We start from the raw sequence: 26,933 nt of genomic DNA on the forward strand, positions 1-26,933 counted from the left end.
CGGGTCAATGCTTACTATAGCAGGTGTAAAGATTTGGAGGTAAAAGAGAAACAGTCTACTTGGTGACAGCTTCCTGTTTTTAAATCAGAAATAGACAAGCAGTGTTTATAAAAAACTGTTACTTATTATATTTTATGTACAACGTTTTTATTGTGAGTGTGGATGGATGCAATTAATAATTTATTTTCACAATTGTTGGTAAAAGGGAAACAGTCCACTTGATGGCAGCTTCCATTTTGAGATCAGAAATAGACAATCGGTGTTTATCAAAAAGTTGCTACCCATTATATTTTAGGTCGGATTTTTTTGTTGGGGGGGGGGGGCATATAATTAATAATTTGTTTACACCAGTTTATTTTTAAGTATTACTTCATAAGAAAATCAAACATTTTTTTTGCGAGTGGCATTTCAAAAGTAATGCCTCCTATTTTTATCCCACTCGAATGGATCAGAGAAGATTGCAAATCGCATTGTTATGATGACTGAACTTATGCATTCGTGATCTGAAAGTTTCATCTCCCTGTTACAGATATTGACGGCATGAGACTCTAAGAAAGCAATCCCTGTCATAGATGTGTGTCAGAAGCAGAGATGCATTGAATTCCTCCATGCAGAAAAAATTGAACTGCTCAACATTCACGGGCGCCTGTTGAACGTTTATGAAGCCAATGCAGTTAATGTCAGCACAGTTAGAAACTGTGTTCGTCGATTTCAGAGATGTGAGTGACAGAGTGTGCTCCAGACGCTCATGCACAGCCACCACCTCATCGCTGACAAAAGTGCATTAAGAATGGTCGTGGCTATGTCAAAAAATTAATTTGGGAACACAAAAGATCGCTCGTTTGAATGATAATACTCTTGTCTGTGTAGCTCTTCAACTTTTTTAAAATTAAAAAATAGGATGCATTACTTTTGGAATGACCCTCATATAATTGGAGAATTTTTATTACAAGTAATTACAGGTGCTTGTATAGATTAGTGATCTTGTAAACCAACACATTTCAGGTGAAAACATTATTACGTACTTACGTATTATTTCAAAATTAATATAAATTCCCAAAATTACGAAAAATGATCCAATAAAGGATGTATTTTTAACATAAAATCATCCACAATTATGTTCTAAGATGGTATTTTTAAAAATGGCGGGCAAGTCAAGTCAAGGGTTATCTCCCTTGTTTCTCATACTAAATTGGTCACACAACTTTTCCATATTAAAACAAACGAGAAAACTTGATAAATCGAAATATTCTATTTCTACTTGTAATTATTTTTCTACTGGGTCATTTTTCATAATTTTTGGAATTCATACTAATTTCTACATGACACCTGTTTTGTGACATTTGTGAATCTCTTGGTGCACGTTAATAACGTTTTGTGGACAATAATGCTTATTAATTTGAACATTTGCGAATATAATTCTTAAATCACATTTGTCTTATGTATTCAAAGCATTTTTTATTTTACTTAATGTTCATAAATAAAAGTTTTATCGTCATTCGAAGTGTGAGCAAAATTTTTTTAGACACACTGTATTTATTTGTTAAAAAAAATCAATTGTCTGGATTATAATAACTATATTTTTAATTCAAATATTGCAATATTGTATGAGCTCATTACATTTTCTTGTCTCAAAATACGTGTTCACACATTTGAATCGCCGTCATATTAACAACAAATGGATTTCTACTGCCTTCTTCTAGTAATAAACATGTCACTTCAACGGCCAGCAATAACCTAGATCTTTCTAATTCTCTTGCTTCTGATCCTGAGAACGTGGTGCAATGGGAAAAAAGATGGCTGGTTAATTTTAATGCATTGAAAATCAAGCTTCTCTCCTTTCTTCAGATTCGCTCTGACCCCCCCCCCCACTCCCATCACATCCGAATTGAAATGAATGGCCCTCGTCTTGGGGAAGCTGTATGTCTTGACAAGCTTCTGGGACTGATCTTCACTGCTGATCTGAAATGGAACACATACATCAAATCTGTTGCCAAGATCGCTGGAAAAATCGCTGGATCACTCTACCGCTCCAGTAGATATCTCACTGCCAATACAATCTGCTATCTGCATATATATATGCCTTAAAACGGAGTACTGTTGCCACATCTGGGTAGGAGCTGCTTGCTACACCTTATCCTGCCTTGGCAGAGTTCAAAACCTGCTTCAAAACCTAGTAGATGGTGCTCTTTTCTCTTCCCAGCAACCGTTTTCCCACAAAAGAGACATTGAAAACCTGTTTCTGCTCTATCATTATTTTCATGGCAAGTGCTCGACTGAGCTCCAATCTATGATCTCCCCTTGCCAAACTTTCACAAAACACTCGGCTAGTTACAACCACTATATACGATTTCTCCCATTCTCTATCTGTGCCTAAATCTAAATGCAGATTCTATGAACAAAACTTCTTTCCCAGAAATGCTCGTCTGTGGAACACTGTTCCGCTTTCCTGCTTCCCAGTTGAATACAACATGGTAGATTTCAAATCCAATGTAAACAAGTTCTTCATAGATAATCAAATTCTACCCAATTTACACAATTAACAATTACTACACTATATTCATTAATCCTTATCCTCGATTATTACTATTATTATTACCTTACATAAGATTATTACTACTTTACATTCATTAACCCTTATCCTCGAGTGGCCTTCAGGGCTTGATAAGTGGTGACTCTCAAGTAGAAAAAGGGATGACGTTTGTACATAAAAAATAAACATTTTTTTTAAATGAATTGTTTTGCTTCTAACTACTTTTTAAATTCTGCATTATTTTAAGAATTTGAATGGGGGATCATAGTCGTCACATATAAATTTAACATAAAATGATCACCCACCTCTGGATCATCAAGCAGTCATATAAGAGATGGATTGTATATGCATAACATTCAAATAGATATGCCTCTACCGAAAGGTAGAAAAGCGCCACCATTTATGAATGTAATATTTATGTTTGTATGTTTTTAAATCTGGAAAATGTATGTGGCACCTCTAATTTTCTCAATATTATTGGAGCCCTGCACCCTGTGGTGATATTTTTAAAACTAGACTTTCAAACATTGCCTCTGAGATGGGTATATATGCTGATGACACTACACTCTATGGCAGGCACGACAGGAAGACGAATGAACACATTTCTAAAGAAATGGCAGAAACACTAGAGGAAGACCTCCAATCTGTGGTGGAATGGGGACAAAAGTGGTTGGTCGCGTTCAATGCTGCCAAGACTAAACTAGTTTCATTCAATAATTACAAGAAACTCTCTCTACCACCTATAGCAATGGCCAACGACTCTTTATCTGAGAGTACATCTTTCAAACACCTTGGCCTAACGTTCACAGGAAACATGAGTTGGAACAATTACATTGAAGGCATTGCCAGGGCCGCTGCAAGAAAGGTGGGCTCTTTCTACCGTGCTAGACAACTACTAACACCCGAAAGTATCCTGTACCTCTATAAGGCCACCATTCGCCCATGTATGGAGTATTGCTGTCACATCTGGGCTGGTGCATCTGCTACTAGTCTCTCGCTCCTTGACAAGGTTCAAAAGAAAGTCGCAAACCTGATAGGCCCTGAACTGGCATCTAATCTTCAGCCTCTGTTCCATCGACGAAATGTTGCATCCCTCTGCCTTTTCTACAAGTATTTTAGTGGTGAATGCTCTGACGAACTGCTATCACGTGTGCCCCCATGACGTGAGCACCCTCGACAAACCCGACAGGCTACTAAATCCCACCCCCACACTGTTGAGATCCCTAGATGTAAAAGATTTTTTTACTCAAATAGTTTCTTCCCCAGAACCGCTAGACTCTGGAATTCCATTCCAGGTCCCTGCTTCCTCAACAGTACTGACATGCAGAAGTTCAAGTGTAACGTGAACTGACATCTTGCTGCCCAAATCCCTACATAGTACCCCAGTAGTTGTTGCCCCTGATAGTAGCCCCCTACACCAAAGTGGCAATTTGCCTTGTTTGGGGTGAAAATTTAATAAAAAAAAAAAATAAATAAAAAAAACATGTCCCTAAAAATATGTCTGATCCAGAAGTGAATCCCCATTATCGCCTGGTGGCTTGGAAGTGGGTGATCATTTATATTAAATTTCTGTGTAATAGTGAACACTAACTTTAATATCTAAAATATAGATGACGATGGATGAGTTCTTTAACCCTCTGGTGTCGTGGGGTGTTACATTATTTCATGTAGCATGTCTTTGGCAAAAATAGCCTAACAGCACCTTCAGAGCACATTCAGCACCTGGTATTACTAAATGGTCACCCATTTTAATACTGACCAGGTTCAACATTGCTTAACTTTGGTAATCTAACAGGAATCAGTGTGACAATGTGATTATACCATATGTATCTAAAATATGGATGATGATGTATATATTGTATATATATATATATATATATATATATATATATATATATATATATATATATATATATATATATATATATATATAAAGACAGACAGACAGACAGAAGGTATCCACAAAGTCTGGCTTCATAATGTAGCCAAACTTTGTGGACATCCTGTGTGTGTGTGTATATATATATATATATATATATATATACATATATGTGTATATATATATATATATATATATATATACATATATATATATATATATATATATATATATATATATATATATATATATATATATATATATACACGATGAGAATAATGGAATAATGGAAATAGTATTCCGACGAGATAGAGAGATAAAAAGGAACTAAGTTATATATTCATCAACGCTTCGTCTTTATTGTAAGAAGTCTTTTTCTTACAATAAAACCGAAACATTGATGAACATATAAATTGGTTTGTTCCATTTTATCTCTCTCTGTCTCTCTCTCTCTCTCTGTCTGTCCATATATATATATATATATATATATATATATATTCCAGGTTAAAACTATTCAAGGGTGATAACTAATGAATTTAAGAGTGCTCAATAAAAGAAGAGCTAGATATATATTCATTAACATAAACAAATTGACATGGTCGCGACTCTGGACATGCTAATGTTTCGGACAAATGGTCCGTTAAAACCCAAAGTCTTCGTCAGGCGACTTAATAAATAGTTGCTTTCTACAGAGGAAATCAGTCCTCAAATGATTATATATATATATATATATATATATATATATATATATATATATATATATATATATATATACTTAAGTTTTTCACCACCTACTTTTGTCAAGCTGTTTACATGTAATGAGCTAAAAAGAATGTCTTTTTGTGAATTATCATAGGATTTTTTATAATTGTTTATTTCCTTCTTATATTTCAATTGTTTAATTGCTTGCACTCTACTTTTTTTATAGGAACAAATGCTGTATGAGAAGGAAGGTCTGAACGTTAAGAAAATTGACTACACAGACAACAAAGATTGCATTGGTAAGTCCACCATCTGCAATAAATATAATAAATATACATAAATATACATAGATATACATAGGTGAAATAAAATGGACACATCTATATGATAAAGTAAAGTTTTAACATTTTACTGCTAGTTTCCATCTTTCAAACTCAAAATGGTTAAATTCGATCAAAAAGCATTTTATTTATATAAGCCATATCATACACTATTGAGTTACTATATAAACTTTGCGAACTTAAAAAAAGTTATAATATATATATATATATATATATATATATATATATATATATATATATATATATAAACTAGCGGTAGGGCAGCTTTCCCCGGTTGCAAAATATGCTTAAATATTATATTTTAATTTGTACAATTTTCGTATATATTATTACAGAGTTGTGATTTGCAAAGTAAAAATATTTCGGTGCCATCAGCTGAAATCGAAACCGAAAGCCAAACTGTAGCATTTAAAGCTGGTGACGTTACCTCTGTACCAACGTGACACCTATCTGAACTGATTAAAAATAAACTAAGATGGATGAACAAAATGTTTAACGATTTTTTTCAATTTTGACCCATTAAAAAGTATTTTAACAGGATAAAGACCCATTAAAAAGTATTTTAACAGGATAAAGACCCATAAAAATTCCTATCATTTGAGGCCCTTACAACTTTTAGTTTCTGAAGAGATAAAGTTTTAAAATATGGAGACAGACAGATAGACCGACAGACAGGCAGACAAATATATAGCCTTTTATATATTAGATATATATATAGATATGTATTTGTTTCAATGAAATCAAGAAGTAAAAATTAAGTTTACAAAAGCTCTGATGAACTTAAAGAGAATATTAATATTAACATTTACATAGTAATCCCAAGCAAATAAAAAAGTTAATAATAATAAATCTTAATATTTCTTTTTGACTATCCTGTTGAACAATAAATACTTGTAAATTATTATTTATAATCTTTAATTGTGTTCTTTTATTTAATTATATACGTATATTTATAAATATTTAAATATGTATATTTATAAATATTTAAATATGTATATTTATAAATATTTAAATATGTATATTTATAAATATTTAAATATGTATATTTATAAATATTTAAATATGTATATTTATAAATATTTAAATACGTATATTTATAAATATTTAAATATGTATATTTATAAATATTTAAATATGTATATTTATAAATATTTAAATATGTATATTTATAAATATTTAAATATGTATATTTATAAATATTTAAATATGTATATTTATAAATATTTAAATATGTATATTTATAAATATTTAAATATGTATATTTATAAATATTTAAATACGTATATTTATAAATATTTAAATATGTATATTTATAAATATTTAAATATATATATTTATAAATATTTAAATATGTATATTTATAAATATTTAAATATGTATATTTATAAATATTTAAATATGTATATTTATAAATATTTAAATATGTATATTTATAAATATTTAAATATGTATATTTATAAATATTTAAATATGTATATTTATAAATATTTAAATATGTATATTTATAAATATTTAAATATGTATATTTATAAATATTTAAATATGTATATTTATATATATTAGAATTTGAATTTATTATACAGATGTTCATTTCATTTGACAAACACACACATATATGTGTATGTATGTATGTATGTATGTATGTATGTGTGTATGTATGTATGTATGTATGTATGTGTGTATGTATGTATGTGTGTATGTGTGTATGTATGTATGTATGTGTGTATGTATGTATGTGTGTATGTATGTATGTGTGTATGTATGTATGTGTGTATGTGTGTATGTATGTATGTATGTGTGTATGTATGTATGTATGTATGTATGTGTGTATGTATGTATGTGTGTATGTGTGTATGTATGTATGTATGTATGTGTGTATGTATGTATGTGTGTATGTATGTATGTATGTATGTATGCATGTATGTATGTATGCATTTGTAAAAAAAAAGAAGTCCTATGGCGATAAAAAAAACTGTGACGTGTGCAGGCCTGAAATGCTGGATGCATGTAACAATTGATCTGCCATCATTATATGTATATATGTATGTATATGTGTATGTACAGTTTAATTTGTTGCTGGCTATCTTGCTCTTGCTTGTTGCTGGATCTCAACATTTTGAACCGAGAGAGAGAGACTTAGCTGTCGTACGAAGCTAAGACTCTGTAACATCATCTTTGTATAGATACTCCCTCAGGCATTTGGGCTCATGGATTTTAAATTTCTGAGGGAGTGGCACTCGTCTGACAAGACGTTGCAATCATCATATGTGTATGTATATTTATATATGTACATGTGTGTGTATATGTATTTATATCTATGTGTATATGCATGTATATGTGTATGTGTGCATGTATGTGTATATATGCATATATGTGTTTACGTGTATGCATGCACATATATGTGTATGTGTATGTATGCATGTGTGTATGTGTATGTATATGTATGTGTATATGTGCATGTATATGTGTATGTGTATATGTGCATGTATGTGTGGATGTGTATGAATGCATATATATGTATGTGTATGTATATGTAGGTAAGCGTATGTATATATATATGTGCATAGGTGTACGTATATGTATGTGTATGTGTAAGTATATGTGTGTATGTAATTGTATATGTGGATGTATATGTGGATGTATATGTATGTATATGTGTATGTATGCATGTAGGTATGTATATGCATGCATGTGTATTATGCATTGTGTATGTATATAGGTATATATGAGCATATGTTTATAGATATGTATGTATGTATGCGTGTATATATTTATATGTATGTATGCCAATGACTGTCTTGTGTATGTTTTCACATGTGTATGTATGTATATGTATGTATGCGTATTATGTATTGTGTATGTATGTATGTATGTATGTATGTGATATGTATGTGTGTATGTGTATGTATGTGTACAATGTATGTGTGCGTGCATGTATATATATGTATGTATACTAATGACCGTTTTCAGTGTCATGTCTGCTTGAGCATGTGAATTCACCGGCAGGACTAAATTTCATTTTCGGGCTCATGAACTTTCAGTGTCTGAGGGAGTGGCACTCGTCTGACAAGACGTTGCAATCATCATGCATGTATGTATGTATGTATGTATGGGTTTGTTTGGGAGCTGTTGTATGCTGATGATGCTGATCCGGTGATATGCAACTAATGATGGATCTCTTCACGAACGCTCCTAATGATCTGTATGTAGAACCTGATATCTTCGTCTATGAAAAGCACCTTGAAGTCGTAAACAAATTTTGTTCTACCTTGATGCAGAAATAAGACAAAGAATCAGAAAGGCATCAGACGCATTTGGAAGGTTACAAGATAGAGTCTGGTCTGATTGTGATCTAACTCTGACAACTAAAATATCAGTATATAAAACATGTGTATTGCCGTCCCTACTCTGTGCTTCTGAAACATGGACCTTGTACCGGTCACATGTAGAACTGCTCGAGAGGTTTAATCAGCACTGCCTTGGACACATTCTTGGTTTAAAGTAGGATAGTTTTGTCCCTGATATATTTGTCTTAAATAAAGCCAACACAACCAGTATTGCTACCATTGTTATTAAGAAACAGTTGTGTTGGGTTGGTCATCTTGTCCGGCTTGATGACTATCGACTCCCAAAACAGTTGTTTTATAGTGAGCTCCTTCTTGGCAAAAGACCCCAACACAAGCCCAAAAAACGTTTTCGTGATAGCATCAAGGAGAGTGGTGAGCTTTCATGTTCCTGTTGACAGTTGGGAGTCCCTAGCATATGATCACAAGCAGTAGAGAGCACTGAGATACAGATATACAGGGGCTCAGAACACTTTGAAGCAGCCAAGATAGACTGAGCGAAGCTCAATAGAGTATGTAGGAAATGCCAATCATGGAGACCTTTGGATATGTGAGGTGTGTGACTGGTCTCTGTTGTTCAAGGCAGATCTTGTTAATCACATGAAAGTGCATGATGATCCAAGTTCTGTTGCTGTTGGTTTCATCCAAACCAATGACCGTCATCAGTTTCATGTCTGCATGAGGGTGTGCAAGTCACTGGCAGGACTGAAAAGTCATCTTCGAGCACATGGACGTTCATTGACTGAGGGAGCGCCACTTGTCTGACAAGACGTGGCAATTATCATGCATGTGTGTGTGTATGTATTTATGTGTGTATGTATGTATGTATGTATGTATGTATGTATGTGAAATCAAGTGAACATCTATATAATAAAATAAAGTTCTAATACTCCACTACTTTCCAGTTGTTTTGCTTTCCACTGAAACATCTATTCATTGCAATTTACCATCATTAAATAATTCAAATAATTCTGAAATTTGTCTAAAACCTCTCTCTTCCCCCCCCTCTCTCTTTCTTTATATATATACAAGCAAAAGTACCCGTCGTTGACTGGGTTCAAAAACAGACTACATAAAATGGACTCTGATTTATGAAAGTATGATATGTTATGAAAAGGAAGGGTTGTAAAGACATAGCTTCGAATTTAGGGGTATCAAAACCAAAGCAAAATATGATAACAGTAAAAATAAAATAGATAAACCCCATAATTTATTATACCATACCTGTTCACACTGAAACACTTATCACAATATTCTGTGGATCTATATTAAAAAACCTTGTTAAACTTTGTGACATATTTCCATTCTATGGAGGTTAGGTGCAAACAAACACCCCATAATTTTATTATACCATATTTCTTCAAACTGAAACATAATTATCAAAGTATACTTACACAGATAGATATGAAAAGTCTTTATTAAAGTTTGTGCCTATTTCCATTCTATGGAGGCCAGGCGCGAATGCAGACCCCACAATTTTATTATACCATCCCTATTTAAGTAAAAACATACTTATCAAAGTATTATTATGTACATCTATATCGAAAACACTTGTAAAAGTTTTTTTTTTTTTTTAATTTTTGAACCCAGTCAACGACGGGTACTTTTGCTAGTATATATATATATATATATATATATATATATATATATATATATATATATATATATATATATATATATATATACGTTTAATTATGAAGAAATATATATTTTTAATGTATATTTTAATAATTTTTTTTCAAATTGCTATAATTAATAAAGCTCAATAAAAATAAATGTATACTTTCAGAGCATATAAATTTTAAAGATTTCTATTTTCTTCCACCAATTTTTACCCTTTTTAAGTCAAGGAAAAAAGAAAAGAAAAAAAATCTCCAACTGTGTCTTTTTTTCCAAAGAACATAAATTTGTCTCTGATGAGTTGTTTGGTGAAATTCCACAATTCAACGAAACACGTGTAAAACAAATTATACACACTAATAAAATAAAATGAGTGTGATATAAATGCATCTTTGTTTTGATTTGTTTACTTCCAAAATATATATATGCTAGCTGGCTGCTAAGTTCCAATTTTTCAATCTTGACATCTTAGCAGCTATTTTTATCGGCTAAAACCAAATCGTATTTGTTCCACAGGTTCAAATCTCTATATATCAAGTTTCAAGTCTGTACATCAAAAATTGACAGAGTAGTTTGGTAGAGATTGTTTTGTAAACACATACATATACAGACAAGTTCACTTATATATATATATATATATATATATATATATATATATATATATATATAGTAAGTTATAAAATATATATGGCAATTAAGCTACACTGAATATTCCGCGTTTCATCCACTCTAGGATTCTTCAGGCAGATAAGCCTGAAGAATCCTAGAGTGGATGAAATGCAGAATATTCATGTATGCTTAATCGCCATATATAGTTTTATTTTATAACTTACTAACTCGCTCTACCTACGGATTGAGCACTGTTGAAGTAAATACTTAAAGTTTATGCATAAATTTATACTTTCGTATATTAATTTTATGTGAGTAAATGAAGTAGTTATATATATATATATATATATATATATATATATATATATATATATATATATATATATATACTTGCAGATTGCCAAGCATTGTCAGGCTGTAAAATATGATAATTTTATTCATGCCGATGTCATATTTATTATTAAAACAAGTGAAGCATGCATGGTCCCCCGTGAATGCACAGTGAACGAAGCATAAAAAAACGACTAGGTTCAGCATTTGCCTCCCTCCTCCAATTTAGTCCCAAAAGGTCCCCAGGGGACGTTAAATCCTGGTGAAAATGAACAAACGGTGCAGTTTTAGGCCTTAACATATGTAAATTTGAGTTCTGCACCATACAAAACTGCTAAATAGACACACACAGAAAATTTTTAACAAATATGGTAAAATAATCCCAAAAATGGAGTGTTTTTAACCCTAAAAGAGTTCCTAGGGCACTCTCAAGAGTTGTCGCATAGTTTTATAAAAATCCAAGGCATCAATTTTTTTTAATAAGCACAAAAGTGTCAATTTTAGCCATTTAAACCTGAAAGTCACCCAGGGGGGGGCAACTGGAGTTTTTCAGGAAAATCCGTTCTGTTACTTTTTTACTCATATCATGTTTAATGTTTGTGCAAAATTTTAAAAATTCCTAGGCATAGTTATTGAGAAAAGTGCAGATAGACAAATGGATGAACACACGAATGGACCAGGATGAATTTTGGTCTAGATTAAAATAAATTCACAGACAGAAAATCGATGTTTCTTTTTCTGGAGAATATTTTGATTAAATTGAAATTTTGAAGCTTGCTTTTTTTTTATTTTAATTTTACTTTTAATTTTTCCTTTCAGAATTGATTGAGGGCAAAGGTCAAGGTATTTTTGATTTGCTTGATGAGGAGAGTAAATTACCAGCTCCTAAATATGATCACTTCACCAGCGAAGTTCATTCACGCAATAAGAACCACTTCCGACTCAGTGTAAGTAAAATCGTTCTTATCATTTAATTATTTATAGTTTCTTCTATTCATCTAGCATTATTTTTCCCTTGTTTAGTGGTCAGAGGTTTTCTGGTATTACACAAGCTCACTTTTCACTTCTCATCGTTCAACGAACCATTAGCCTCCAAGTTTTCCTTGGCTAACCAACTTTCCTGCGCTTCCATTCTTTTGCAACAGTTGATTCAACAGGATGAACGTTCTACGGGATCATAGCAGCGTAATCGATTCATCCTTAGGATAACCACCATCCTGGGCAAATATAGAGTTTTCAACAAATCCTTTGACCTGATGAACCTAGCAGTATGCTTCAAAATTCATAAGGATGTGTTAATTCGTTTAGGAGTTAATCCTATAGATAGAAATATATAAATACATATGCATACCTAACATAATATAAATAGTGATTGTTGAAGATACATTACATTACTAATAAGTTTCACTCTTTTTATTTTTTTTGTTTGATTCTCTTATCATTTTGTTCTAGCTGGAGATGGGTCATCCTACTGGATGCTAGACATTAAATCCTATTCAAGACATTAACTCTTATTCCAACAGAGAGATCTTTTTAAGATTCTAATCGTTCATTTAAGTGCAATTGTATGTATCTCTCTTGCACTTAGTTGACCGAGTATATTTGTCAGGTAGTTTTTAAGATTCTATTTTATGAGTCAGGTTGCTCCTATAACTAGTGGAATGATGTAGATCTGCCTAAGATTCCAGTTTCTTTTCATGCCATACATTAGACCTCAGAATTTTAACTTTTTCCTCACAGCTCTGTTTAACCCAGCATCATTGCTATCTTCTACTAAGGTTGCTACTTTCTTCTTCTTGTTACTGTGTTAAGTTTAATAGTTCCAGCTTCTAGCTACCTAGCTGTAAGAATTGAATAGTCATAGTGGATGGTGTATGACTTATTTCCAACTGTTTTTTCTGGTAAACATGTTCCAAAGACTTGCTGCTGCATTCGATATTCAACATTTTAGAGATGGTTCAGTGTCGATATTTCCACACTCCTTGTGTTGCTTTGTATAGTAGCCATCCGCCAGCAGCTAGATTTCAGGTGGCTTACTCTCTAATTTTGTGTGGCAGAACCTGCACTTGTTGTCATTGCTGAGACCACTGATCTTTTTAAAAGCATTTCTAACCAAGACTTGATCATAGTGGAGCAATCCTCGTTTTAGCCTTCTTTAGTTCACTTTTGGATGCATTCATCCAGAAAATATTTGGCATTCTGTTGGTTGGCCCATTCTTCCATTTTTTTTGTTTTTTTGCAAAGGAAAGTCTTCATGTAACGACTCTTTTGGTTTATTTCCGTAGCAGATTTTCTGATTCAGATGTGTAACATAATGCGCTATGTCACAATTTTCTTGAGCACAACTATTATGCCAGCCTCTGTAACAGTTAACAGCTGAGTTTTGTTGGCATAAAGTAGTAGTAAACTCAATCTGTTGTGAGGTCTCTCTCCTTTTTTCTGTAATAGCTGCTTGACAACATCTGCAATGAAGATATCCGAAGGCGCTATGGCATCACATTGATTTGGGGCAAGATAGTTTAGACATTTGTTGATGGTCAACAATGGCACCGTCAAGAAACTTGCCCTTGCATTAGAAGTTACTGAGAGAAAGGCCAATGATGAGATAAGTATACATCCTGCACCAAGACCTTTGTAAGCCTGGACCAAGTGGAGACAAAAATCCATCATTGCGGATCCCATCATAATGAAGGATTAATGAAAATGATCATTTAATTATACGCATACATAAATATCAGTGTGCATAAAATTTTTATTGTTTTACCATTTCCCACTGCTTTGTTTTAGAATATACTAGCCTGGGTGTGCGGGTGTTTGGAAATGTGTGTTGAGCAAACAGGCTCGAACCCATACCGCGAAGAAGGAAAAGAACGTGAAAAAAAAAGTGACATCTTTGCCATTGCATCCATCGCCAAACTGGAAGGGACAAAGGTTTAAATTAAGACTAGTCAATCGAAAAGAGGGGATGATTTTCGAAAATATCGGCGAAAAAGCGACCCCCTCCTTGTAGAAAAGTGCCCAGTTGAGGGTGAAGGAATTAATGTTTTAGTCAACTTTTCGATATTTGTCATCTGAAGGGTCGAACTTTAAAACAATACCGATCTTGTGAAAATCCGTCGCCTCTATCGAAAGTTTTAGACATAAATACATACATACATACATTTAAACAGACAGGTGAGATTTATATCATCTCTATATAAATAAAATGAACTCATTTTTTCCCGTCGGATTTTGACCTTAATAGGATTAAAAATCAAGATATTTCATGCAAATATAATATGCACAAACGGCAGAACAATATCTGAGGTGTGTTATAGGCTTATTATTTCTCAAATTCTTCGATAATCTTAGATTTCTATACTTTTTCTGCTGAGAAGTCACGGCCAAAATCGGTTAAGATCAATGGAAGTGGTAAAATATTTTCTCTCTAATAAATTCCTCCTCCCCCTGCCACCACTTAACACCGTTTGGGGATCGTTCACAAGGAACAGTTGAGAAGAGAACACCGGTTTGGCTTTGTAGTTCTTTCATGTGAAGTTATTTAAAATCACTAAACTAAGCTGCAGTGCTCTGTGACGTAGTGGTTAGCGTGCTGGACAATTCACATTATATTTTCACGTTCGCGCCGACCTACCGTAGTCGTTTTTTTTTGTTTTTTTTTCCTAAACAACTGGAATGGACTTTTCTTGGTGGCCGAACTGTTAACGTTGCAGATGTTTGTTTTTTTTTTGTTTTTTTTCACACTTTATTTTCCTACTTTTACTCATGACTCCGGGTTTGATCCTTCCTACTTACCTACCATAACATTTTTTAAAACTCCCCCCCCCCGTCCCGAAAACAAACACTCGGGCAACGCCGGGTACCTCCGCTAGTAGATAATAAATTAGCCACCAAATTAGGTTTATCGTTTTGTAATTCTGAATGATTTATTTCAGCACAAAAGTTTTAATTATATCAATTGATTTTCTATCTTTGTAGGTTCCTCGTAAATCCAAACTGAAGAAACATCGTGATGTTCGAGATGATGAAGGATTTTTGATCAAGCATTTTGCTGGAGCTGTATGCTACAATACGGTACGTTAAGCTTTTTTTTTCTGTCTACTGGAACATATAAAAAAATATGAAAAAAATTATATATCAAACTATGAAAAATTTAGGACTTGATGTTGAGGTTAACCTCATTCAGGGCACCTATAAAATATATGTTGAAGATAATTATGTTAATCCAAAGTCAAATCATTCCGCTGTATCATTAAACATATCCCAATATCTATTAGCAATTAAGAAATTTTTAATTGCAATAGTTGCTTTAGTGATTATGTTAGCAGTAACATTAGCAGAAATAATAGGATCATTTGAAGAAAAAATAGAAACTGGAAAATAATCTGGTATAGGCCTCCTCCATCCTTTAATTCATTTTAATTTAAATAAGGAATGTGTTTCTTAATCTTTTAAATCGACATTTTTCTGCAAACAACCATCTACATATAATATTCAATAAAAGTACTGTTAAACTTAGCTATAGCTATGAAAATAACTTAGAAAACACAATTAAGAGCTATAATATACAAATTTTAAATAACAACAATATTGAAAACAACATCAACAAGACACAAGAAAACAGCAAATGCAGACTCTGCAGGCAAAGAGACGAAACAATAAATCACATATCACATAATAAGAGAATGCAGCAAACTAACCCAAAAGAATATAAGAATAGACACACTCAAGTGGGGAAGGCAGTACATTAGGAATTATGCAGACATCTGAATCTTGAACACCAAGACAAATGGTATGAGCACAAACCTGCAACAATACTTAAAAATAAAAGTCACAAAATCCTATGAAACATGGATATACAAATGGATAAATCCATCCAATCAAGACTGGATGTCATACTAGTTAACAAGAAAAAAAAGACCTGTCAGATTGTAGATTTTGCTGTTCTAGCAGACCAGAGTCAAGATCAAGAAGACGGAGGAGCAAAGAAAATATACTGAATTGGCCAGAAAGCTCAAAGAAAGATGAAAAGTCAGGAATTCTCTTCCATTTGCCTGTTTCCCACCTGACTACAACTTGGATGTCTTTAAGTCTGACATAAACAAATTCCTGATGAACCACCCCCTTAAGTAAGACACTTTATCCAATCTCCAATACTAACGATTACTACGATATTATCCCATTTATTATTGTACACGCAATAACCCTTATCCCCGAGTGACTTCCGGGCCTTGATAAGTGGTGACTACCATGTAAAAAAATTTTTTTTAAATAACACCACTAATATTCGGAGCGCTAGGAACAATACCAAAAGACTTTGATAATGGGAGAGATTGAAATCTGAGGGATGGCTGGTAAGATACAACGGATAACGGTAATAAAAACTGCTGAAATATTAAAGAAAACACTTGAATGTGAAGACTAATACGTGATCTATGGACACAAACTGGACATGCAGAAAATGCTACAGGTGTAAAACACAAAGGAGTATCACATGGAATCATGAAACTGGAACTGTATATTTGTCAGTTAACCACCTACCTCTCCCATTTTTTTTTTTTTTTTTTTGTGTGTGTGTCACCAAAAACTGATGCCACACCAAATAAGCGAGGAGGGTCAAGGAAGATAGAAAGACTGAGGAGAGAAAGCACTAACCAGACCTCCGTTGGATGAGTGCAAAGAGGACTGAGACCTTGGGGAGGCTTTTTGCCACCAAAATTCTAGTGAAGACCAATGGTCGCTGCCAACGAGAAATCAATGGTAAGCAGCTGTTACAATAATGCATCCATCTGCAAAGGTTATCGAAAGAAGTGGACAGTACTGGAAATCTAGTGAGACTTGTCACTCAGACTCCAGAGAATGCCACAAGTTGTTCTCAAGTGGCAAGTAACTCTGAGCTTCAATCTATTGCCCCCCCCATGCCAATCTTTCACAAAAAACACTTGTCTAGCCAAGACCATTATCAATAATTTCCCACACTCTTTATCTATGCCTAAACTTAAATGTAGATTCCATGAACAAAGCTTCTTTCTCAGAACTGCACGCCTGTGGAACTCTGTTCCAATTGCCTGCTTTAAAGCTGACTACAATCTTATTGTCTTCAAGTCCAACGTAAACAAATTCTTTATGAACCGTGCCCTTAAGTAATCCAATTTACAAAATTCCCACTACTTATGTTTACTATGCTATAATCACATTGACTAATGTATACCCATTAACCCTTATCCTCGAGTGGTCTCCGGGCCTTGATAGGTGGTTATTCCTGTGTTAAAAAAAAAAAAAGCAAGCAGGACGTCTCATAAAACTTCTTGATGCTTCAAATAATGGCTTTTTAAATTTGGTAGTTGAAAAGAATTTTTATGAACTTTTAATTTTAAATCTAATATTCATATTTTGTCAAATGCTCAATTATCTAATGAATAAATTTTACGTTTTTTTTAAATTTATTCAATAAATAAGAAAACATAATCTTTAATTAATGAAATGTACTTTATCAAAACCAATATGCAAATATCAGGAAATTTTATCAGACATTCTGCTTGCTTGGCAGGACAAGAACAGATTTAACGCATTTACACGAATAGTAGTGAAGTTACATGTAAATGAAATAATCTCCAAAATGGTTGATATGCTGAAAAACAGAATTCGACCATAGATTTTTATAATGTCTTTAATTTTTATAATGTCTTTTATTTTTATAATGTATTTAATTTTTATAATGTATTTAATTTTTATAATGTATTTAATTTTTATAATGTCTTTAATTTTTATAATGTCTTTTATTTTTATGATTTCTTATATTTTTAAAATGTCTTTTATTTTTATAATGTATTTAATTTTTATAATGTATTTAATTTTTATAATGTCTTTTATTTTTATGATTTCTTTAATTTTTATAATGTCTTTTATTTTGTAATGTCTTATTTTTATGATTTCTTTAATTTTTATAATGTCTTTTATTTTTCTCTTTTATTTACAGAGCTTGTTTATTGCTAAGAACAATGATGCTCTGCACACCTCTCTGGCGTTCCTTATCCAGGAAAGCACTGATCCGTTGCTGAAGTCCATGTTTGCTGAAAGTGTGCCCATGTCTGGTGGAAAACTCAACTTCATCAGTATTGGAAGCAAGTTCCGATCTCAGCTACAGGTCCTTATGGATAAGTTACGCAGCACGGTAAGTTTAAATCAATTTTTTTTTTATTAGATGCATAGAGTGATCCCTAAAACAGGGTAAATCGTTAAAAAGTCCATAAAATTTGCAAACTTTTCTGCAATTCAACCATATTTGATGTGGAGTGAAATCAACAAAATCTGGAAAGCTTTTACGAAGAATGAGATAAAACTCAAAGTTTTCATGGCATTCGTCGAATCCATCCTGCTTTACCGATAACACTCTTGAACACTAAATGTTACTTGATTAAAGAAATTTAATGAATTATATGCATCATCTACAATCAAGTAATAAAATGTGGCAACATCATATGGCAAACGTGTGGCAACATCATAAAACAGACATGTGGCAATGTCATAAAACAGGCATGTGGCATTAGCTTAAAGTAAACATGTGACAAAAGCATGCAATAAACATGCAACATCTGCATGTAAGAAACATGTGGCAACTACACATAATAAACATGTGGCGATATCATGTAATAACCATATGACATTGTCATGTTAAACATGTGGCTACACCAATTAACAAACATGTTGCAGCACTATGTAATAAACATGTGTTGACATCATGTCATGCATATGTGTTGACATCCTGTAATGAACATGTGGCAACATCCTGTGACAGGCACGTGACAAACATGTAGCAACGTCATGTAGCAAACATATGCCAACATCGTTTAATGAACATTTGGCAGCATCATGCAACAAACCAAATCCTGTATGGTTGCTAGCTGGACGTATATCTCTACTAGTGATGGGACGATTCCAAAATTGTTCCCGCTTCTGATGCAATTACTAAATCTGTTCTACATTTCTGATTCGGAAAAAAATCCAGATTCTGATTTTTTAAAAACACAACGATATTAACACAACCATATCAACACAACCATATAAACACAACCATATTAACACAACCATATAAACACAACCATATAAACACAACCATATTAACACAACCATATTACCACAAGATTATAAACACAACCATATAAACACAACAATATTAACACAACCATATAAACACAACCATATTAACACAACCATAACCATATTAACACAACTATATAAACACAGCCATATTAACACAACCATATTAACACAACCATAACCATATTAACACAACCATAACCATATTAGCACAATCATATTTACACAATCATATTAACACAACCATATTAACACAATCATATTAACACAACCATATTTACACAACCATTTTATCATAACCATATTATCACAAGCATATTAACTAGTGTTGGGACGATTAATTGGAATTGGAAAAATCAGAAGATTTGGGGTTATTGGAATTGGTATCAGAATTGAAAAAATTATGCCTATTTTCCGATTACAAAATGATAATTTTTAATTGTCTCTTTGTATTTGATTTTGTGTAAACTAAAATCTTCCATAGTAATAATAATGAAATAATAATTATTTATTGATTTTAAAATACCAGTAAAGCTAAAATCGATAGATCATCCTTCACAAATGTATTTTTACATTCACAAAAATATTTGCATATTTAGCATCTATTTTTACGAAAATCAGGGCAAATAATAATCTTATTGTTGAATAATTAGAGATTTATAAAGAATCAGAATCGATAATTGAATCGGAATCAGGAATTTATCACAGAAGCGGTAGTTGTATCGGAATCAAGAAAAATATTAGAATCGTCCCATCACTAATATTGACACAACTATGTTTACACAATCATATTAACATAACCATATTAACACAACCTTATTTACTCAGTCATATTTACACAACCATATTTAGACAAACATATTTACACAATTATATTAACACAACAATATTAAAACAACCATATTAATACTACCATATAAACACAACTATATTTCCATCCATCCATAACCTTGAGCCCCTGGAGGGACATAGGCCATCCACAACTTTGTAGATGCTTTTGTGGCAAGGAGTTCTTTTTTATTGAAGTGAGTGTTCTGGCCCTGTGCCAACCTTCCCAGAATGCACATACAGTGCCTAGCCTTCCCAAATGTTCACCCATCTGCTACTGGTCAGGCTCAACATTGCTTAATTGAACCAGTATGTCAACGTTATTATGCTATACACAACTATATTTACACAGCCATATTGAGAACAACCTGCTCTTCAGTCACCTCTAAAAAGCAGCTTAAATATTAGAAAAAGTCGTACAATAATTAAAAAGATAATAATAATCTAAAAATTTCTATAAACATTCTTTTTCTTTTATCGCAGGGTACCAACTTCATTCGTTGTATCAAACCTAATTTGAAAATGGTCGACAGTCTCTTTGAGGGCTCTCAAATACTCAGTCAGCTGCAATGTTCAGGTCAGTACTTATTTATTTTCTTTTTATCTCTACTTGGCACGTTTCACGTTCAGGTGCATCTTTATTATTTTCTCCTTTATTTACCAAATGACTTGCTCACAACTGTTCTGCATCTCCTAATTTTTTAACCATCTTTTCAACATAACAATCCCAATAAATTTTCTCTTCCTATGAGCTCATCAGATCTAAGTATGTCTTTTAAACTCATATCACCTATTCATCGGATCATTATTATATCATTTCTATCCATGCAACACATGTCCTCGACCCTGACTGGCCATGTTTTACTTCAATACATCATCGCAATCACACTGTACACGTTCTTAATAGACACTATTACTATTGGCCAACAGTGGTAACGTACTGCTAGTTAGAAATGGCAGATGTTCCTGGAACTTACTCCATCAACTTTCAACTCTTTTAACTACACTTCACTGTGTGCCAAGACAAAAATTTTGGACAACTCATCTTCATCTTTTTACATACATTTCTTGCACTCAAACTGGTTATCTGTAATTCCACTGCACTTCTTGTCTACACAAATGTTTACAAGTTCCACAAGAAAATAAATTGCACTTGACTCCCTTTACACAAACTGAGCAGAGGAACATTTTTTTTTTGGGGGGGGGGGGATATTCCAGTAGTGATAATGCTCTGCTTGTAATCGCAGAAATTGCCTGAACTTACTCCAAAAATCTCAAAAATCTTGATATCTTAACACCAGCTCCATCCTGTGCTCCAATAGTATCAGCAAAGTCAAAAAATTTCTGAAAATCTCAATAGCTTTCTCATCCAAATATACTTTTTTTTTTTCAAATCTCAGTTCTCATCTATCTCCATTTTTTATCCAAATTTCTCGATTATCATCTTTCACCATATTTTCTTGGATCTTCCTGCGCTAACTAACCCTGATACCTCAACTGTTCTACATGTACTAACCTATCTTAGCCTAGTCTTAACATTTACAGTCCACATGCCTCATATCCCTCTCATATCATTCATGCCCTCAATCCTCACTGTTCAAGTTTCACTTCTATGCATTATCTGCACACATGCCTGATAGATGCCTCCTTTGGTCGACAGTGGTAATGCTCTGCTGGTTAGCAATGGTAAAAATCATGCAATCCCATCAGTACCAGCTCATCGCTCCAAGTAACAAAAAGTCACAAAACTTCTAACCAATCTCAATAGCTTTCTCATCCAAATATATTTTTCCACATCTCAGTTTTCATTTGTCTCCATTTTTTTTTCACATTTCTTGCACACAAACCGATTATCATCTCTAAAATTACTTTCCACTGCATTTTGTGTTTACCTAATGCTTACAAGTACATTAAATACTAGTACATTAAATACCAGTACATTAAATACCAAGTACATTAAATACCAAGTACATTAAATACCAAGCACATTAAATACCAAGTACATTAAATACCAGTACATTAAATACTAAGTACATTAAATACCAAGTACATTAAATACTAAGTACATTAAATACCAAGTACATTAATACTAAGTACATTAAATACCAATTACATTAAATACCAAGTACATTAAATACCAAGCACATTAAATACCAAGCACATTAAATACCAAGTACATTAAATACCAAGTACATTAAATACTAAGTACATTAAATACAAAGTACATTAAATACTAAGTACATTAAATACCAAGTACATTAAATACCAAGTACATTAAATACCAAGTACATTAAATACTAAGTACATTTAATACTAAGTACATTAAATACCAAGTACATTAAATACTAAGTACATTAAATACTAGTACATTAAATACCAGTACATTAAATACTAAGTACATTAAATACTAAGTACATTAAATACCAAGTACATTAAATACCAAGTACATTAAATACCAAGTACATTAAATACTAAGTACATTAAATACCAGTACATTGAATGCCAGAACATTAAATACTAAGTACATTAAATACTATGTTGCCCTGCAAGCATCTTTCCCACAGAAGAGACGTCGCAAGCCTGCCTCTGCTCTATCACTATTTTCATGGCAAGTGCTTGATTGAACTCCAATCTATGGTTTCACTTGCCAAACTTTCACAAAAAACACTAGCTGCAACCACTATATATGATTTTCCCTACTCTCTATCTGTGCCTAAATCTAAATGCAGATTCCATGAACAAAGCTTCATTCCCAGTTCCAGTAGCTTGCTTCCTGGTCAAATACAACATGGTAGCCTTCAAATTCAATCCTTTAAAGCTGTCCTCATAAATAATCAAATTCTACCCAATTTAAACCATTAGTGATTACTACACTACCATCTTGCATTCCTTAACCCCTATTCTTGAGTGGCCTTCGGGCCTTGATTAGTGGTAACTCCCAAGTAAAAACAAAAAAGAAATTCCTTTTTCACAAACTGAGCAGGGGAACTTTCCTCTTTCTGAAGGCTACAATCATTAATCATCATTGGTAACACTCATTCTCAAACTTTTACTTTCCATAGCTTTTCTCCAAGTTTTTAACTTCACAAGTAAACCTTCCATTGTTTCACAGGAAACATTAATTTTTTTTTTTTTTTTTTTGCTTTCTTTAATTTTCTGGGGTTTTTTTTTCAATTCAACACCAACTAATGATTATCTTATATTGTTTTTGTTTTTTTTACTTTCATTAATTTACTGTTTTTTTTTTCAATTCAACACCAACTAATGATTATCTTGTATTGTTCTTTTTTTTTTATCAATTCTTCTTGTTATTCTGCCTGTTTATCCGCAATTCTCTCTTTGAATTGCTTCCAGGAATGACATCTGTATTGGAACTGATGCAACAAGGTTATCCTTCCAGAACACAATTTTCAGAACTGTATAACATGTATCGGAAATTCCTGCCACCAGAACTGTCCATGCTTGACCCTCGTCTTTTCTGCAAGGTAAGATAACAAAAAGGCGTTGTTTGAGAAACATAACAGATGTTGGTATAATATATTCAAAGTTATCCCCCTTGATTGATATTTAAATTATCTCTTCTGAATTATGACTTGTCGAATTGAGAATGAGCTCTTCAATCTTTGAAGTATAAAAAAACTTGAACATATATAGCCGGAATCAAGGTTTATTCTCTTTGTTGCCTGTTTTTTTTTGTTTTTTTTTTGAGTAGGGATTCCAACATGTATGCTACTATGTAAACATTAAATTAGAATATAAAGTATGATTATTTAACACAGATAGTATGGCTTCTCATCCATTTTGTTGCCTAATCTGTTTATCGCAACTTTTATTTGCTGTATTTTCATTATCAGGAAGTCGTGTATCATCTATTCGACCCGTGGTGCTTCCTAGGCAAGACAGAAGGGGAGATTCCCATATAAATAGGAGGGAAAATTCTCTATTCCACTGCAGTTGGTCTTTTCCATCCATGAAAAGAGATAGATAGAGGGATACAGTGATAGGGACAGGTTGTCATAGCGACATGAAAAAAGGTGGATAGAGAGAAGATATGGTATGAAATAGGATTTGTGGTAGACAGTGAGAAATAGTGTGATAAGGACAAGATAGTAAGGGGACAAAGTGGATATGGAAAGAAGTGTGTGTGTATATATATTCCCTAAAACCTCTGAAACCTTGGAAATAGGGTACGATTATGAATATCTCCGTATCAAATAGTCTTTATACACTTTGAAATTTACTTTACGTATGAAAACGAAAGAGGGGAGATATAACATATGAGTAATATTTGGAATCAAGTCTTCCTTTGCTGTTATTTCAGATCATTTGAAACCATAGCAGAAAATTTCAGTCTCCCCCCCCTCCATCAAGGCCAGAGGTTTGGGGGAAATATCAGACATTTTGTAATTCTTATGTAAAACAAGAAAAACAAATGAATATGATTGAAATATTTGTAAAGGTGCAGTATCTTTCCCCCCACAAAAAAATCCTTTAAAATTACCACTATTATAGGTTTTCGAGGGTGCTGAAAATGAAAACAACAGTTAAAATTCTAGGAAACGAGTAATTTCAATGATATGAATAAATTATACTTTTAAAAAGTGGGGGTTACTTTTCTATATTAATTTAACGTAAAATAAACACCCATTTTATAGCTAATGTAGCCATAAAGTGGGGGCTCATTTACGTTAAATTAATATAGAAAAGTGATTCCTCACTTGTTTAAACAATAATGTGAGACCTTAAGGGCAAATGTCACATAGCTCACTACACAATTCAGGTCATTAGTTTTCCAACGAACCTTCATTTGTTAAATTCTCATCAATAGTCGCAGAGATTTCCCATTTATAAAATTGCCAAAAAAGTGGTGTATATATATATATATATATATATATATATATATATATATATATATATATATATATATATATATATATATACTCGTAGCCAAGTTAAATATTGAAATGCTCATATTGGTTTTATGGGACGAAGCTACATGAAAATTTGCAGGCTTTTTGAAGATTATAATACTATTCTATGGTTAAACTTTCATGACAATTAGTAAAAAAGAATCTATATTTTCAAACCAATAAAAGGTGCCCAAATTTGCTTACATTTGTATATATAGTGTCCTGGCAGGCAGCTTCAGTTTTGTTGCTTTGGAATGAATTTTGCTTAGTATTTTTGTTTGGTTCTTTCCCCTATTGCCTTGCCAGACCACTAAGAGAGAGAGAGAGAGAGAGAGAGAGAGAGAGAGAGAGAGAGAGAGAGAGAGAGAGAGAGAGAGAGAAGGGGGAGTTTTAAAAGAAAGAGGTTACATGTTTTAACTATTTTGTTATCTATACTCCCGGGCAACACTGGGAAACTATGCTTGTTATATATATATATATATATATATATATATATATATATATATATATATATTGTTACACATGCCATAAAATATAATTTAAAAAATTCCGAAAACAAATATTTGTCGCACATGTGATAAGGGGAAAAAAAGGGAGACACAAGGATTGAACAGAACAGCATGTGAGAAATAACGAAATAAACATTTTTCCAAATAATATAAAAATAGGTGTATTAAAGATAAAAAGAAAAATTTAACGAAAACAAAATATATTCAAAATTATGGGGTTTGGGATATTTCTAAACATATAAACTGAGTTGGAAAGAAGTTAACGGCGTAACTAGAAATTACGCTACACCAGGAGGAAAAATTAATTTTCAGTCTGATAGAAGGAGAAACAAAATTTACAGTCACAGTTCCCTTTTTTTCTTCTCTTTTTGTTTGTTTTTTGTTTTGTTTTTTTCTTTTCACAACTTATTAGGGACGTGTTTAGTCCAAGAGAAACCTTTTGTGGGGAAATAAAGTTAAAATAATAAATTCACGATTATGCCATATTTCTTTTCTTTTCTTATTATCTGCTGTTCGTATCATATCTGTCGTTGGTTTTCGGTTTTTCAAAATAATGTTCCTTTTTTTTTTTAAATTTTATTTGAGTCTCCATGAGGAGAGAAGTTGTCTCCCCTCCCACGAGGAGAGAGGCTTTTTCCGAGTCAGCCAAAGCGAAAAAGGCTGAATGAAGCTGGAATCCAGGTCTTAAAAGAAAATGGGTGGAAAGGAGGGAGTTTTACCTTCTTCCCTTCCCTTCTTTGCTTTGTATTCCAATCTAAAAATAGAATTGACAAAATCTCTTTCTTTACCTCTTGGCTGTTGAATCCTTGGCTTTCGAGACCAGATCACAGTGCAGTATCTGTTCCGCTGCTACATTTCACTTTTCTGTCCTCGGTCAGTGGAAGAGAATTCCTTTGCGACTGAGACAATTTCTACCTCTTGTCTACGTCCAGAGCGCTCCTCTCTAGTGAGCTTGATTTGATCTCCCAACATCAAAGCTCGATCTTTTGTTCGACACTGTCCTCGCAGGGAGTCAAGTAAATAAGAAATAAATGTAGTTGCACGTCCTCGTCCCTTCAGACTAACTTTAATTTTAGGTTTTAAAAGAAGAATGGTTTAGTGGACTCTCGCTCAGTTCAAAACAAACATCAATATTTGGCCTATTGTTAGCGAATAGGGAGAAAATATACAACGTTGAGGTGGCCATCTATAACTATATATATCTATAACTATATATATATATATATAT

The 26,933-nt window shown here is 32.7% G+C and overlaps 1 protein-coding gene across 13 annotated transcripts in view; it reads left to right on the forward strand.

Moving 5' to 3' along the window:
* The window catches only part of LOC145241536 (unconventional myosin-VI-like), a 381,082-nt gene that overhangs the window by 316,832 nt on the left and 37,317 nt on the right, over positions 1-26,933 (forward strand). For all 13 annotated transcript variants that reach the window (XM_080104590.1, XM_080104593.1, XM_080104586.1 and 10 more), the window contains exons 14-19: positions 5,341-5,413; positions 12,178-12,305; positions 15,337-15,432; positions 18,338-18,532; positions 20,770-20,863; positions 23,641-23,771. In XM_080104590.1, coding sequence (XP_079960716.1) covers positions 5,341-5,413; positions 12,178-12,305; positions 15,337-15,432; positions 18,338-18,532; positions 20,770-20,863; positions 23,641-23,771 — 717 coding nt within the window. The remainder of the gene's footprint in view (positions 1-5,340; positions 5,414-12,177; positions 12,306-15,336; positions 15,433-18,337; positions 18,533-20,769; positions 20,864-23,640; positions 23,772-26,933) is intronic.

The sequence above is a fragment of the Euprymna scolopes genome, chromosome 20, assembly GCF_053919585.1.
Source record: "Euprymna scolopes isolate OS-2025 chromosome 20, ASM5391958v1, whole genome shotgun sequence".
NCBI lineage: Eukaryota > Metazoa > Mollusca > Cephalopoda > Sepiida > Sepiolidae > Euprymna > Euprymna scolopes.